Source organism: Petromyzon marinus, chromosome 2, assembly GCF_048934315.1.
Source record: "Petromyzon marinus isolate PM22_M1 ecotype Great Lakes invasive population chromosome 2, UKy_Petmar_22M1.pri1.0, whole genome shotgun sequence".
NCBI classification, from domain to species: Eukaryota; Metazoa; Chordata; class Hyperoartia; order Petromyzontiformes; family Petromyzontidae; genus Petromyzon; species Petromyzon marinus.
The window spans coordinates 352,204-369,720 of NC_133668.1; the positions used below are offsets into that span (position 1 = coordinate 352,204).

Sequence of the window (17,517 nt, forward strand, 5' to 3'; positions counted from 1 at the left end):
TGAGAAGAATCAGAACTGATAGGAGTCGAAATGGAACGCACAGTAAATGAAACGAAATTTAAATGAAAATGAGCACCTGACAGCATGTGTCTTGCTTGTAGGCCTGACTCAGTGGTGGAAATTCCACATTCCTACAGCAGGTGCCTGTCACTGCATATTAAAATGTTATCTTCATACAAAGTGCTCCTCTTTTTTTTTTACCCTGCGGATACGGTGACCTGAATTAATCCGACACAAAGAACAGAGCGACGCGCAGGGCGCGCTTCGCCTGGTGGTGAATATGCAGCGGCCCCCCACTTTGGAAGACTTATGGCCAATCTGCCATGACATTGCAACGATCTCTTCCCGCAAAGGAACAATTGTTTGCAGCAAACTGCCCTTCCTTCAACGTGAATAAGGCAATTAAAAAAAATGTTCACTGCTCTCAAGAAACGTTTGTTTTATAGAGAAGCGCTCTGTTAGTTACTTAACATTCAGGGACTTTGCTCCTTGTGTCCCCAACTTGCAATTAACGCTTTGCGCAGGATATATTGCTAAACAGCTCCCTCGATTATTGACCAGAGCGCAACGTAGCGTACCCGCCACGCGCGCTGCCTACGCGAGCACCGCGAGTGGACGCGCCGCGGTCGCTACACCAACCCGCCTCCGGTAAGCGCGCGAGCGCGAGTCGGAATTCAAGAGAGCATCGCTCCTCTCCCGCTCGAGCCCAACACCAACAGATGGCGACCGGCACTTGGACGCGGCCACACGCCGCCTCGCGCTTCATCATTGTCACGCGCGCAATTGTCGACTCGTTCAGCGAGCCTCCCCGAGTCTCCCATCGACAAATAACAATTACGCTCGCCCCTCAAAAGCCGGCCAATGCCGTGGGCGATCGGCGCACACAATCGGGGACGCGCGAGACCCGGAGACTCGCGCGAGACCCGGAGACTCGCACAAGACCCGGAGACTCGCGCAAGACCACGGGGTTGGAACCCCTGGCCGGGCCGGGCCGTCCGCCCGTGGTGGCCCCCCCACACGCGCGCGCAGATGGGCAGGAAGCCACCGTAGAGCGAGGGCAGGAGCCACCTGGCGGCGTGACGCCCCGCCCCCCCCCCCCCCCGCCAGGGCCCGCCGCTGCCCACGCACGCGGGCGGGCACCGGGCCGCGGCCCCGTCCCCGACGTCGCACTCGTTGGCTTGTCGGATCCGAGGCGGCCGCGTGAAACTGCGGCCCGTCCCGACTGTAGGCTTGAGACGTATCGATGTGGGGGGAAGTGCAGAGGGAGCGGCGTGGTGCCAGCGCTGGGACGCATCCAGCACGCTGTGAGCGCCAAGCAAAATCAAAGCTGCGTCTGGGGCAGGGCGGGGATCGCGGATTAACGTGGAGTCGTACGTCTCGTACGCGTGGGAGAAAGGACGGCAGGTACTGAGATGGTTAAAACTTGGGTCGAAGAGGAATATTGGTGGAAGCAATGGAGTCTTTTTTTCCCCCTTGAAAAACGACAAGAACACCAAATTAATTTTGGCAATTTGTCGGGAGGCAATTCTTCTCTAACGCGCAAAAAAAACCCCTCAATTATTGCCGCCGTAATATAAATACACGTTTGATGATGAAAGTGCGGCAATATAAATTACACGGGTTGATTATGTAGCTATTTACAGATAAAGGAGCTCCGCTCTCTATTGAAATATGTATCACCGTGTGGCTTGATGTGACCCTTCAAGCAGCTCTATCGGAGCACACGTTGAACAATGCAACGAGCTCCAATCACCGAATATATTCCGATGCTGATGCTCTCAGGCAGAATTAATACAATTTAGCTTTTTAGAACTTATCACCACAGAGAATCAAAAATGTTTAAATTAATTGCCGCTGAGGCCTCCCTCGAACACCCCGGGCTTTTCCCAGGCCATCCAGAGAATTACAAATTAACGGACAAGATTTCTTAACTTTTATACGAGTACATTACTCTTCAGAATTGAAATACAATGATAAAGTATGCCGCAAAATTTTTTGCCGCAATTTAAGGCACGAGTGAGCATCAAGCCAGGCCACGTTCACCCGGAAAGCCGTGTCACCCGTGGAGATTGATTGACCATACTTCACCATGCTGGTCCACGCAGGTTTGTCAAGAGGGAGCGGGGGTGGGGGGGGGCAGGACCAGCTCCGATATCACTCGCCATTGCCGCTAGCTGAGAATCGAACTCGGGTCACGGGGTCAGGAGCGCGGCGGCGCCGGCCATGCCGGCACCGTTCTCCAGCCTTTCCACTCCGTCTCGCCAAGTGCAAGCGCCGCGGGGAGAGCGGCGGCGCAGCGGTTAGCGCCACGCTGCGCTACGGACCCGACGACCCGCGTTAGATTCCCGATCACGGCCATCACCAGTGGCGATTGTCTGAACCGATCCCGGGCCTTCCCCAAGTCGACTCGGCCTCAAATGAGTAGCCGGTGCGGTGTGTAAACACTGCCACTGGGCACACAAAGGCGGTTCCGGCGTGGTGCTGGCCACCGACCCCCTCGTGTGCCGTGCCAGCCTTCATAGGTGCTCTCTAACAGCACTTGCCCCAAATGTCTATCAAGGCTATACATGGGGGGGGGGTCTTTGTATAATTCCCCTTGCCGCGTGCGTACACTTGGGCGTTGTCCCCCATGTCGTTCCCCCACGCTCGTCTCTAAGCAACGGCCTAACTACACCCGCCGCCCCCCTCGGCGCCTCCACGGCACGACGTGCCGCTGCCACCCGCCAGCTCGCCGCCGCCACCCGCCAGCTCGCCGCCCTGGTCTTTCCAGTGCCGCATTTGTGCAAACTAAAAACAGGAAGATGGCAACCATTTCCACAATTGCAACGACGGCTCGGGCCTTTTTTTTTCCAAGGAAAATGTTGCTCAAGTGCCCACCACATTGCCGTTGTCCAGACGGGTGAACGGACACTCAGACGGGTGAACGGACACTCAGACGGGTGAACGGACACTCGGACGGGTGAACGGACACCGAGACGAACATTCGGACGGGTGGACGGACACTCGAACAGGTGAACGGACACTCGGACGGGTGAACGGACACTCGGACGGGTGAACGGACACTCGGACGGGTGAACGGACACTCGAATGGGTGAACGGACACTCGGACGGGTGGACGGACACTCGGACGAGTGAACGGACACTCAGACGGGTGAACGGACACTCGGACGGGTGGACGGACACTCGGACGGGTGAACGGACACTGAGACGAACATTCGGACGGGTGAACGGACACTCGGACGGGTGAACGGACACTCGGATGGGTGAACGGACACTCAGACGTGTGAACGGACACTCGGACGGGTGAACGGACACTCGGACGCGCAGCAACGGCAACTCTCCAACCGTTCCGAAAGAGATGAAATATTAATTGAAATTGTTATTGCTAATTAATGAGCAGCAGATGGTGAACATGGACATATAAGAGTTGTGGGTTCGCAAGGGACTGCAGTGCGTGCCTGTGGCCCCATAGTTGTCCTCGTTACGTAGCTGCATTGGAACACACAAATATAATGACAACGCTTCATGGCAAAACAAACAGCTTGCCCAACCAGTTTCAATATCAAGCGCTTATTAATAGTTATGTGGTTAACATCACGTTATCTTTTTTTAAAAAAGAGTTTCTGAGCACCGGCCCAAAGGCCCCAAGCGCTAAACGACAAGCAACAAACAGCAACCATGAGGGTTGTAAAAGATGAGTCAACACGCTTCACAAATTGAGGACAGTTATCATGAAGTCTAAGAGAAATGTGGTGATTGTGTGGGTGGTGCGTTTAGTTTAGTTTATGTATTTTGGTAAAGCCCTGTGACCCATTCGGCTCTTGAATCGGGTGCAACCACAACAAACAAAAAAACATGAAAACATCTTAAAGTGACTATGTGACTGCAAATAGAAAATCCATGAAAAAAAAACAGCAAAATATTCCTGAAAAAAGCACCGTACACCAACGCTGTGTGCAAAAAATCCCAGTGGGATGCAAGTCAAACAACAACAACCACAAGAAAACTTAGAGTAAGGCCGTCAGTCTAACTCCGTACTACAACAAAACAAACATGTCCAAACCAAAAAACGTTTTCAAAATCACCAAAAAATTAAAGCCATAATTGCAACGTAACAGTGATCACGGGGATTGTGACCGAATTTTTACAATAAACTAAATAAATAACATGTAACACCAAATCCTACAGCCATAGCTGGCTGCATGAGTTACTCCACAACAACAGAAGTATCAGTCGGAGTATCAAATTTTTCAATGCACCTTTAAGATCAGCACGCTAAATCAAAACAAAAATAATACTTTGCAGCGTCATCCGGAGCGAAAACATTTTATTTTATGCCACTTAATAGCAGTGGCAGCTAGGGGTGTACAACTCCTCTAGAGCAGTTTTGAGACAAGATCTCATTGGTAGCGATTCAAGTTGCAGTTTATTGGCAAAAGCATTTCAGACCCTGGGGGCATCAATAGCAAAGGCCCTTCCTCCAGTTTTTGCACGGCAATAGGGAATGTGAAGCTGGTAAATGAGCGAAGACCTGAGGTCAAATTTGTTATTGGAAACAGAGAGGAGATCCAGCAGGTAGTCTGTGGACTTTTTTGTAAGTACATCGTGAATAAATAAGATCTGGTGTACAAGCCGTCGAACATTAAGAGATGTTGTTGCGTTGTTGTGACCTGCAGTGTGGCGAGTGTGTGGGTGGGTGAGGGTGTTGTTGTGACCTGCAGTGTGGTGAGCAAGTGGGTGAGCGGGTGAGTGAGAGGGTGAGTGTGTTGTTGCGACCTGCAATGTGGCGAGTGTGTGGGTGGGTGAGGGTGTTGTTGTGACCTGTAGTGTGGTGAGCGAGTGGGTGAATGAGCGAGTGGGTGAATGGGTGAGTGGGTGAGTGAGAGGGTGAGGGTGTTGTTGCGACCTGCAGTGTGGTGAGCAAGTGGGTGAGCGGGTGAGTGAGAGGGTGAGTGTGTTGTTGTGACATGCAGTGTGGTGAGCAAGTGGGTGAGCGGGTGAGTGAGAGGATTAGGGTGTTGTTGTGACCTGCAGTGTGGTGAGCAAGTGGGAGTGCGGGTGAGTGAGAGGGTGAGTGTATTGTTGTGACATGCAGTGTGGTGAGCGAGTAGGTGAGCGGGTGAGTGTGTTGTTGTGACCTGCAGTGTAGTGAGCAAGTGGGTGAGCAGGTGAGTGAGAGGGTGAGTGTGTTGTTGTGACCTGCAGTGTGGTGAGCAAGTGGGTGAGCGGGTGAGTGAGAGGGTGAGTGTGTTGTTGTGACCTGCAGTGTGGTGAGCGAGTGGGTGAGCGGGTGAGTGAGAGGGTGAGTGTGTTGTGACCTGCAGTGTGGTGAGCGAGTGGGTGAGCGGGTGAGTGAGAGGGTGTTGTTGTGACCTGCAGTGTGGTGAGCGAGTGGGTGAACGGGTGAGTGAGAGGGTGAGTGTGTTGTTGTGACCTGCAGTGTGGTGAGCGAGTGGGTGAGTGAGAGGGTGAGTGTGTTGTTGTGACCTGCAGTGTGGTGAGCGAGTGGGTGAGCGGGTGAGTGAGAGGGTGAGTGTATTGTTGTGACCTGCAGTGTGGCGAGTGGGTGAGTGTGCGGGCGAGCGGGTGAGCATATCGGTGTGACCTGCAGGGAGTGCTGTGGCTCAACATTGTGGATGAGACGATACAGTGAGGTCTGGTAGGCCGTGTCCTCAACGCGGTAGGCTCGGCGTGTCCTACTTACGCGTAAAACCTCGCAAAGCTGCACGCGCCCCGACAGGTTTGGGTTACAACGACGGCGCTGACGGATATCGCGTGCCACACATATCGTCTTCCTCCGAAGCCATTAAGGGCGCGAAGCTTGGCCTTCTCAAGAAAACAACGTTCCTCCCGCCATCAGACGCTCGCACGCGGCGACGGGGCAGCGTGCGTCTGCGCGGCGGCCACCGCCCCCCCCCCCCCACTCCCGGCCCCCCGAACGAGGGGCGGCCACCGTCGGCGAGCACGAACGCCGTGGCGCTACGTCGGAGCCTCGCCGGCGCTACGCCCGGCACGGTGCCGGGTTGCGCGCGGCACTGTGTCGCCGCCGCCGCCGCTGCTGCAACAGCCGCCACTACGATGAAGTCATAGGGCGTGCGGCGTTTCCAAGAGCTCAACGTGAACCGATCTCGCCCCATTGGGATTTCGCAAGCAGTGGCCTCGTCTCTCATATCAAGTGTTCGCTGCGTACTGATGGCAATATGACAGACAAGCAAGCGGTGTGCCGTCACACAGCGACGGCGACTGGACTGCAATGCCTCGGGCCTCATGTTAGGGACTACAGACAACGTACGAAGGATATTTATAAGCTCACTGTGCCAGACACACACTAAGATTGTGGGCAAGTTGAGGTATATTTCGGTTGAGTATGTTATCAAATGGAGAGATGTGCAATAAATTAACGAAGAAACATAAATGTTTCCATTTAAAGCTTTCGTGACTGCAGGGATTCATATTCTTGGTTCTTTCGGTAAAGTCACGTAGAAGGGAAATAATAAAAATATAACATAATACAAATTCTCACGGCGTTTCGATTGCAACACAAGCAATCAACATCAGGTGTGAAAACTACAGCAAGAAAATGTTTTTAGCTGAAGTGGGAGAGATGCTGTGGTAAGGGGTTATATAGGTTAGAGAGGGGGGAGGAGCAAGGGAGGGGGGGAGTAGGGGGAGGGTCGCGTTGTGTGGAATGCTACTGGACGGGGGGGGGGGAAGTGGGCGGGGCTATAAAGGTGCAGAAAACCAATGCCACTGCAGCAAAGCCAATGAAAGACAGGAAAGCAACAGCAGCGGACGTTGGAGAAGTGCAAAAAAGCCAACACCACTACAGTAAAGCCAATGAAAGACAACAAAGCAACAGTAGCAGTACTGCCAAACGCTGGGGATGCAATTAACTCGGCAGAATAGACTAGTGCTCGGTAAATACGATGGAACAACCATAGACAGTTACCGTTTCACCTGGTTAATAACATCCTTCCAAACATAAATGTACTAAATTAAAATCTCCATAACCACGGTCGCATTAGGCACGTACAGGAGGCACCGCGGTGACGAAATGTTAACTACCTCGCCTGGTATACAGGAGGTCGTGGGTTCAATCCCTACCCAGACGCCTGCTACTGTATATTTGTAGTTTGCGTGTCTCTCTCCCCGTGGTCGCGTCGATTTCTATCCGGGTCCTCCACATTTAGAGACACGCTTTTAGAGCATTTGGCTACGATACATTTCTACATAAGCCACTTCTCGTTGGGCTATCATTTGTGACCAGGTGACTTCTGAAAAACAGCGATATAGCACAGTGGGCTTAACCTGTTAAATTTGAATCACAGTTCCTATGATCACTGTTACATTATTTTTATAGCTTTATTTTGGTGATTTCGAAAACGTATGGTTTAGCCATGTTTGTTTGTTTGTTGTAGTACAGAGTTAGCGTGATAACTTTAATCTAAATTGTCTTATGGTTGTTATTGTTTGAATTGCATCCCACTGGGATTTTTGCACACAGCGCTGATATACGGTGTTTTTTTCTGGAAGACGTTGCTGTTTTTTCCTGGATGTTTCTGTTGCGCGTAGTCACTTTAAGATGCTCTTGTTCATGTTTTTGTTTGTTGCACCCGAGTCAAGAGCCGCATGGCTCACAGGGCCACACCGAATACATGAACTGAACTGAACCTGGTAAAATGAATGTCTTGATTTTAGTTACATACAGGAACGTAACCTAAACATTAAAAAGAAACTCTGGAAGAGTCATTAATATTTGCCATACATTAAACATCCCGAGATAAAGGCACCACACACTGTGATTGAAAATAAGCAGAACATGTCTTTGTTCAAATATTAATTACAAATAAATTCAGTATTTTTAACTAAAACTGATTTAATTAAAAATAAAGGAGCGAGAAAACAATCAATGCTCTTTATCCAGCTACTCCATATGTCAAATTGCATTTAATATTAATTCCACCAATTATTTAAAATACAAACAAGTAATTACTTTAACACATTTGGCAAGAGGCTTTAGATACTGCCCGTGTGTACGGTGTGTGTGTATTGACTGTGTGTGTGTATTGACTGTGTGTGTATTGACTGTGTGGGTAGCAGTGGCTCAACGAACCGGCGACCACCCTAGTTCAACTTCCGCTCACAATCTAATTCGTGCGATTAGCAGAACCGGTCCTGGGCCTCCCCCTAGCTTGGCTCAGCCTTAAATGGGTACCTGAGGAGGTGAATACACATCAGCACCGGGGAGACAAAGGTGGCCGGGAGTGGTGTTGGCCACCGACCTCCCTCGTATGCTGGACTTCAAAGGTGCTCGTAAAACAGCACTTTCCCCAACGGAGTGTAGAAGGCTACACGGTGGATCTTTGTCTGTATGTACACCGTGGTGGTGGCGGCAGCGTTAAAGCAGTAACCGCAGAGTTCCTCAGCAGAAACGGCGTACGCTCCGGACGTGTCAACGCCGTTATCGAACGGCGTCCGCGTGAAACGGGCACTCATTACATCGCAGCGACGGCATTCATCCGTTGAGAATCAGGGTCGTTTGCCGGAGCCGGCAACGATCGCACGCGGCGGGGACAAACGCATCGGAAGCCGTCGATTGAAGGCGGCGGCTTTGTTTGACGGTGGCACCGAGAAGAGGAAACGCGGGGCGAGCGCATCGGAAGCGCTGTCCGTGTCGTCAGGATGAGGAGCGGAGCAGCGTGCTGCTCAAAAAGCCTTTCTAGTGCTCGTCAGTTTAAACTTGCCATTTGGAATATTTTAAGCGGCTGTCACATCTCTGCGTTTAACATACATCACACCGTGCCAGCAGTGTGCCTGTGAATAACGACGTCTTGTGACAATGGTTTTTTTTTAGTCCTCCCACCGCCTCGGTTATAAGGAAGAGCGCGGGGGGGTGTTCTGAACAAATGCCGAATGTCAATCTATACGGACACAACAGAGGGTGTCACATTTTCTCTGGATATTAAAAATGTTTATACAAGCTGCCAACACTTTCTTTAACACATTCACCAATCACTTACACGAACACAGCGACACCACAGACGTCGCGTTCCCAAGCACAATTAAAAACGAGTTACACAAATGTCACCAGTGAATCTACTTCCGCCGCCCTGCGTACGACACCACGGCCGCGGACGAGCGCGTACAGTGTCCCTGCACTCGGGGAGCGAGCGTCCCCAGGGGGACGGGGGGGGGGCAGGCTGGGCCTGCGCGACCCGCGGGGACGCAGCCCCCCCCTCCCCCAGGACTCGGGCTCACGGAATGCGCCCGCGGGGGGCTCTCAAACGCAACGCCGCGCTCGCGGCCGGCCGCGTGCCCCCCATCCACGTCACTCGGCGACGCAGCGGGGAGGCGGCCGTCACCGCAGTCTCCCTGCGCTCGCGTGGGAATCGCCACACACACACACACACACGCGTGTGCGCGTGTGTGTGTGTGTTTGTTAGAAAGCAGCGGAATACCCCGTGGCCGGGCGACCAGTCAACGCCGATAATTAGTCACACGGCTCACACTTTAAGAGAAACCTCGCAGCACCGACTGAAGAAAATCCACCCCCAAACAAACAAAGAAACGATAAATAAAAGCAGGTGACTGAATGAGATCTCTTCCATTCCTCTGCAGGGAAGCATTGCACCACTGCGTAGATATTCAGCACACACACAGAATTTCACCCGCGCACACACAGCGTTACACACACAGAGTTACACACACACAGAGTTTCACCCGACAAAACAAATGCACATTTGAGCCCAGATCGTGAAGGGGAACAGTGTGCAAATTCTCCCACTAATGAGGATATGATCGTGGAACATTTCCCCATTAAATAACTGAACTCTGCTAATTGGAGCAGAGTAATCACTCCTGGCATTACCATTTTGTAATAATTAAGGGCAGAATGTACCCAGAGAGGCTTAGAGTGGCAAGCAGTATGCTTGGTCCAGAGAGGCCGAGCGTGAGGCCACGCGTGCGTGTGTGCGGCCGTCTGTGCGTGTGTGCGTGCGTGCGTGTGTGCGTGCGTGTGTGCGTGCGTGTGTGCGTGCGTGCATCTGTGCGTGCGTGTGTGCGTGCGTGTGTGCGTGCGTGCGTGTGTGCGTGCGTGTGTGCGTCTGTGCGTGCGTGCGTCTGTGCGTGCGTGTGTGCGTGTGTGCGTCTGTGCGTGCGTGCGTGCGGCCGAGCGCTCACCAGTGCAGGCGGAGAGCGTGCAGGAAGGCCGAGAGGCCCTCCATGACCAGCAGCACGCTGACGGTGAGCACGGCGAAGAAGGCGAACACAAAGATGAGGCCAAAGAAGCCGGCGTAGCTGTTCTGTCTGAGCCCCGTGTGCATCACCATGCCCCACAGCACTTCGGACAGCTCTGCGAAGAGCGGACAGATGCACAGGGACGGACGGACGGGTTGATTCGGGCACCGAGGAACAATAGGAGCCAAAACTGACATCACCTCCGTGGCATCTCCGTGGCATCTTAACTGATCGCTGTTCTCAAGAGTGCACAGTTGGATAACGTCTTCATTTGCGTGAAATTGGGAAAAATGCAATGGAGAAAAAAACAGTGTGTTCGTTTTAGGAGTTTTGTGTTGACCGTGCAAGTAAGTTGCATAGACTTTAGAACACGTGACTGTTTGCGTTCACCGAGCCCTTCTTTCGTAACCGAGTGAATTTGCTCGAGCTCACACGAGAGCGAAAGCGCTCCCGATACAGCGCAGCATAGTGTCTCATAATTGGTTTAATTGTTAGCCCCATCGGCAAAGGACAAACACACTGCTGAGACCGCACGGTCAGACGCATCAAAGCCAGAGCCATTTACCACGCGCTGCTTGATGGGACTCGGGGCGCAATGGAAACCCACGCCGATGCAAAACAACACGGTGCCCCAAGATACCCAATTACCATAATCGCCTGCTTTAATATCAGCCGCCAAACAATTAAAGTTGAGAATTTGTTATAATTCCACCTGCTACTGCAGCGTAAACATGTCACTTTGTGAAAAAAGATACATCTTTCACTCGATTTTAATATTTACGCATAAATGGGCTCGGAACGTCTGGAGGTGTGCGCTGGTTTGCGATGTGCCTGCGATGTCTGCCGTGAGCAGGGCGTCCGCACTGCCCTCGTCTAGCGGGAGGCGCGCCCATCTGCACGACAAAAAATTGTTACGTTTGGCAGATGGCACCGGCAGAGACGACGCGGTATGTTAATATGGTTCCCTTCGAAAGGGCACTGCTTAAAATGCAGCAGTTCTCATACTGAAGATGCAGACAGGGGGCACACGTACACGCACACCCACGGTCGGTATTGGAGAGGGAAAGTCGCAATGGCGTTTTGTGCTCACACTCTGGAGGGGCCACACTTCATCTTAACGTCAGCAACTAGTCTGGCTCGTCAGTCGCACTCGGAAGATAAATGTTTCGGCATCTCACCAACAAGAAGACAAGATGAATTATTTGCCCGTATACATCTGTCGGCAGACATACGTTACAACCGGAGGACTGGTCTCTCCTGGCAAAGAGCGATCTCGAGAGAGTGAGTGGGTGAATGTTCCCAGGCCTGCGTGTAGAGGGGGCCCGTAACTCATCGCGTAAAGCACAAGGTACTACAGCTGCCGGCCAAAGAGTCTCTCCACAGGACAGCCACTTTTGACTTCACCACAAAGTGTAATCCATGTTATCTACGCTGCACATCACTCCGAGCCTGGGCGCAATTCACCACAGCGACACACCAACAATATATCCTTGATTTCATGCTGCAATGTTATCGCTTTATTGATATGGCAATAACTGTAATTTCAGTATTCCCACAATAAATATGAAATACGAGGCCTTATTTTGTGATTTTTATTTATATTGCCACGCCGAGTTTTCATGCCCACGAATGTAATAAAAGTGGTGTGTGTACAAATAAATAAACCGTACACCAAGTACATAGAATACCGAAAGATAAAATTACAAATGTTGAACTTGGGCCGGCACTAGCTTGGTCTGACTTGCCCGAGTACCTCACAAAATAATTAAGCAGGCAAGATGCCTGCTTCACATATCCGCCTCCACATAAATAATTACTAGATTTCTTACACAACCAACCAGCTGCACGGCATTCTGGGAGTGCGTAATTTCAGCAGCACCCATTTCAAGACAAGCAAACTCTGCACCAGCTTCGACATACAGCGTCTCATCAGTAGTCAGGCTTGCTTAAATCAATGCTGGTGAACTTCCAGACGTACTGGCAAGGACTTTACCAAATGTACACAAAGAAGGCCAGGAGGTCATCAAGAGGTCATCAAGAGGTCATCAAGAGGTCATCAAGCACAATGCCACGATGTCACTCCTTGCAAACCAAGTTCGCGAGTTCAAATCCTGATGAGAGGTTGACTCAGCCCATCATCCCTCTAAAGTAGATAAAATGAATACCACTTTGGACGGACAGATTCTTGGATTATTGGAAGGAAGCGGCTTGTCCGATTAGTTACTGAGTTATATTGTCCGCACCAGCGTTACTCATTTAGAACGCAACACGCGTGTGCGATGTGCTACATCGGCCAACGAGGTGACTTAATAAGGCCAGAGTATCTTTAAATATGAAGAGACGTACGCATTCGTAGAATTCAGTTACAAGTCAGTTCACATTGTGGGATTTGGGATTAAATACCAGCAGTGTGCTCAAGTAATTAGCACAAAGTGCATCAAGGGCTAAGTCTGCACATTCAACAAATTGAAACGAACTTAAACAGAAAGCAAAAAGAGCCATCGCTTGTGCTGGAAAGTTTTAGGAGGCTTTTTGTTTGGATTACCGTTGGGGCTATCTAGCATTTTTAATTTCCCCCAATTGGCCCAAAGAGACGAACTGCCCCGTAGCCAACGTTCGTGCGCAGCGTACGAGAGGTTACAAATCTCCGTTGTGCCCACGTCAAATATAACGATGAGTTGCCATGCGCATTTTCCGAGCAACAAAAAAAATGGAAGTTTGGCGGTGCCGGAGGAACACAATTACAAACGAGCTGGTGGCAGCACTTTCTACCGCGGTGTACGAGCACTTAACCCTTGTGCGGAACCACGCTCAGCTGCACGCCGATAGCCACCGCATTCCCCAAAATCCTAGACGATGACACAAAATATATACTTATACCATCATTCATGCGAACTTGCATTCCCGAACCCTTTTTCCACGCAGGAGAGGAAAACCACAGACAAGCGGAAATGGCAGCCAGGACTGGTGCTACTGCTCCAAGCTCTGCAGCCCTATAGCGGAATGTCTGGCAAGAACAACGCTGCAAACGCTCGACTTTTTAAAAATCTACATTTTGTGCCACTCCGCACACACAGAGTCTACGTACTTTAAGATACAGAATGCAGACTTCGCTCTACACACAAACGACGCCAGAGAATGTTATTTATACGATTCAAAACAATGTACGATACCAACATGGCCAGTACGTTTTTTAGTTCCAGTTATTGGCGTTTTTGCAACGCATTTTTAAAAAAACGAATTGTACGCATTGATGTTCAGTCTGATGCAATAAAAAAATATTCTACAGCCTGCTCGTGAAAGGAGCAATCATCCCGTTGTTGTTTTCTTCAGAGAAATCAATCGAGACAAAACACTGCACGTGCACGGTGGTTTACAGTCTGGGATTTACCGGCAGAACGCACACTCGCAATGCACGTGCTTAAAGAAGTTGTCACTCATCTGCTATATTTCCTTGTAGTGCCCATTAGCTGTGCCCGACCCATTAAATCATCCAGCCGTAAGCTTTTTTAAGTAGCTGTCATTAAAAGTATATTTATAAACACAGTCAAGAGTCATCACGGGTTTTTTCTTCTCCTTTCATTTGCACCGTTTCACGCAAGGTCACGGAACCGCTGCTTCTGGCATTGCCGGCGCTCGCAGCATGAAACGCGTCGGCCGCAACACGCCGGGTAAGCGTCCCGCCCCACCGTCAGTGCGACGGAGCGAGCGAAGCGCCGGACGCAAATTCCTAGGGGTGGAAGAGGAAAGGGCAGCTGCCCGTCAGCGCTCAAGGCCCAGCGACGCGTGGGAGCTGCAGCGCATTCACTGCCATAGACGGCTTGGACATTCAGGCCTGCGCCACAAGCAAGCACTTGAAGCACGCCACCGGGAGCGGGCGCCACCGGCAGCGGGCGCCACCGGGTGCCACCGGGAACGGGCGGCACCCGCGTTCGCTCGCGCCGAGGGCATGGCGCAGGACAGGAAAGCAAAGCGTGGAGCGTTCGGCGCGAGCCAGGAGAAGAGTGGCGCCGCTCGGCCTCTCCGGCGGTAGGGCGAGCCGATCGCAATCACGAGGCTGCGAGTATACATCCACACGTTGGGGCTTGAACGAGCCCATCATCTCTCAGGGGCGGGTAAAATAGGCACAACTTGTTGGGGAAGTTAACAGTGGTTGTCCAATCGATATAAAGTGTAATTTGTTACACTCACGTCTGGAGGCTGTACATCCGAGATGAGCACCAATGGCTCCATGCTCATTTTTAGCATGAAATTGCTTGCTCACCGTAGAAATACCCGAATGGACACACGGTGGGGATTGTGAACGCTTTCATCGGAGAGCAACATCGATTTCATTAACCGCCTTGGTCTTTAGCGCCGCACACTGCGAGGGGCTAAGCATATGAAACATGTGAAGGAGTCTGCTTCTATGTATGTACGTGCGTATGTGTGTGTAGAGGGGAGCGGTAGTGTAGCGGTTAGCGCTACGCTGCGCCACGAACCTGATCACCCGAGTTCGATTCCCGCTCACGGCCAACATCAGTGACGATTATCTGAACCGGTCCTGGGCCTCCCCTAGGTCGACTCAGCCTCAAATGAGTAACTGGTGCGGTGCGTAAAAACATCGCCACTGGGGAGACAAAGGCAGCCGGGCGTGGTGCTGGCCACCCACCCCCTCGTGTGCCGTTCTAGCCTTTATAGGTGCTCGCTAACAGCACTTGCCCCAACAGTCTGTTAAGGCTATACAGGGGATCTTTGTCTTTGTGTATGTATGTACGTACATATGTACGTACGTACATGTGTATGTACGTACGTATACACGTACATGTGTATGTAGGTAGGTATGCACGTACATGTGTATGTATGTACGTGTGTACGCTGAACTTCTTTCGCAAGGTACGGAGCCAACCGCGCTAATCGGAGGACAACAAACGAAACACCGAAAGCGGTTCTAAAGGAGAGTTTTCAATTTAGATGTAAAAGTGCATGGCTCCGGTGGCTTCCTAATACAAGACCAGCCATGGTAACAGTCTCGGTGTTTCCCCACGTCCCTGTCAGGGTGCCTGCCTGCGACGTTGCCCTGGCCGCCACCAATCTCTTTAGACATGTGACCTTTTCTTTACCCCCCGTGCATTCAACGTCTCCGCTCCGTCATGAGAGGAACGGCAGAATTAAATGAGACACCTTTCCCTTTCCTCCGTTAAATTACGCGAAAAATCATTCACTTAAATCGTGATAAAGGAACGACAGAAATAATAAAATAAAGTGTTATATTTTGTTAACAATTAAGAGAGTCGACTGGACAACAGGAAATTAAATTAGGTGTTTTTTTTCCCCACTTGAATGGCAACCCCAGGAGAATGACTAGAAGCTGCTCGGCAGAAACGAGGTTAATCAGTGAATCATCAGCGCACTGCGACCCAATAACCCTACCCCTGATTCCATTTTATTACATGACACTGCTGCAAGTCATCTCCAAATCTATACAATATCACACACGCACACACCTCGTGCGGCCCCGCACGCCTCATGCAGGCATTCATTTGAGAAAAAGATTCCCATCACAAACATCTGTGCAATTCTAAGCGGAAGATTAACCAAGGGCCTTGGACACTGTATATATATTTTAAGACTTCTGGAACGAAAGCATTTTTTTTAAACTACCTGGGCTACAACCACGTAGTCACGCACGTTCGGCATGCAAGATCATGCAGTTATACGGCTATCATCAGCAGAGTCATAAAAAATAAAGTTTGCCGAAATATCACAGTTCTGATTACTCTTTAGTTCTTTCGGTAACGTCACGTACTTAGAAATAAAACAAAAATAAAACAAAATATTTTATTTCTACCTACTACGTGACTTTACCAAAAGAACCAAAGAGTATGGATTCCTGCAGTCACGAAAGCTTCAAATCAAGACAGTTCTGATTGTAACGATATTAATTCTAGTGTTAAGAGGTTTGCTTGTCCAAACGTTAATGAACCATGAAATACACATGGGGTGGATCGTGCCCGAGAGAACGTCAAGCGTGGAGATGGAGCGATGGGATCAGCTGCTGTGCGGGGTGCCAGGGCAACTAGCACTGCGAGAGACGGCGCAGGCTCGGAGCAGCCTTCATCCAGCAGTGGAGAGACCGTGGCTAATTACGACGACGACCATTATACGTGTGTGTGTGTGTGTGTATTTATACGGGCAGGCAACAGCCCAATAAGACCATCAGTCTCCATTAAAGGGCAAAAATGTTAACAAAAAATATATATCATTTGGAAACGTAATTAAAAATAAAAATTTGACGCAGCAGCTTTAAATGAACCGGCATGCACAATGACCTGGCTCCCGGCCAGTGGCACACACCTCATTGGTGGCGAGCGCCTGCGCCGAATGGCCTGGACATTTCAAATCCTTCCTCAGATTTGTGGCGACGCGTTTGCCATTTCCAGCGGCAGTAAAACCGTTCAGACGATAGCGGCATTCTTTATGCATTCATCAAAGAATTATTCACAATCCGCACTTGCAAATAACTTGATGTGTCACGGTATTTCACAGCCGTTCAAATGTTATCATTCGCTGGTTAACGGGACACCTATTTCAGTTTGACAAATTGACGCTCCCATTCTAAACAAAGCGCTGCTTCGTCATTCGTGTCACATCCTCAAAATGGAGAACAGGAAACGAACGTCTGACGACTAACACGTTACAGAAAACTGGAAAGAAACCCAACCGCTTTCAACCAAACGTAATAATTAATTTTACAAAATGCAACCGCAACTACGTGGGCAGCTCTTTGGCATCGACAGTGGCAAGAACAAAAAGAGAAATGGGACGCCAATGGAGCTAGAGAATAACAAGAAACTATTTTATAAAAACAAATGACCAGCACCCACACTTGCTTGCTAAAGTAGTTAGAGAACCCATCAGAAAGGACCTTGAGAGGTGAACAGATGGCTCGTAGGTGGAGGAGGAATGGCCAAATTGGGTCGTTTCCAGTTCAGAATTGTAGCCGAGCGAGAGTGCTTTAGTGCCGCTGGGAGGAGAGGCGTCATTTTGTTTCTGGCCAATGCACGGGGCCGTGATGAATGTGCGGACCGCCTTATTGCAGGATGCCGATGGCTGAAGCCAGACGTGATGGATGACTGGGAGGGCTGAGGGCGTTGTCAAAAACACTCGGGGGGGTTCAAAGGTCGTGCCGTAGGGTACCGCTAAAATGTGGACGTTCAATTCAATTCGTGCTTCCGTGTCAGAAAGGGGCACGTGCTTTTGCTTAATTTGTTCACTTGTTACATCATTGCCACACGTGAT

General features: G+C 50.6%; 1 protein-coding gene across 8 annotated transcripts in view; it reads right to left on the reverse strand.

The window, feature by feature from the left end:
* The window catches only part of LOC116950657 (V-type proton ATPase 116 kDa subunit a 1-like), a 76,160-nt gene that overhangs the window by 14,967 nt on the left and 43,676 nt on the right, over positions 1-17,517 (reverse strand). For all 8 annotated transcript variants that reach the window (XM_032968663.2, XM_032968644.2, XM_032968628.2 and 5 more), the window contains one exon: positions 10,180-10,351. In XM_032968663.2, coding sequence (XP_032824554.1) covers positions 10,180-10,351 — 172 coding nt within the window. The remainder of the gene's footprint in view (positions 1-10,179; positions 10,352-17,517) is intronic.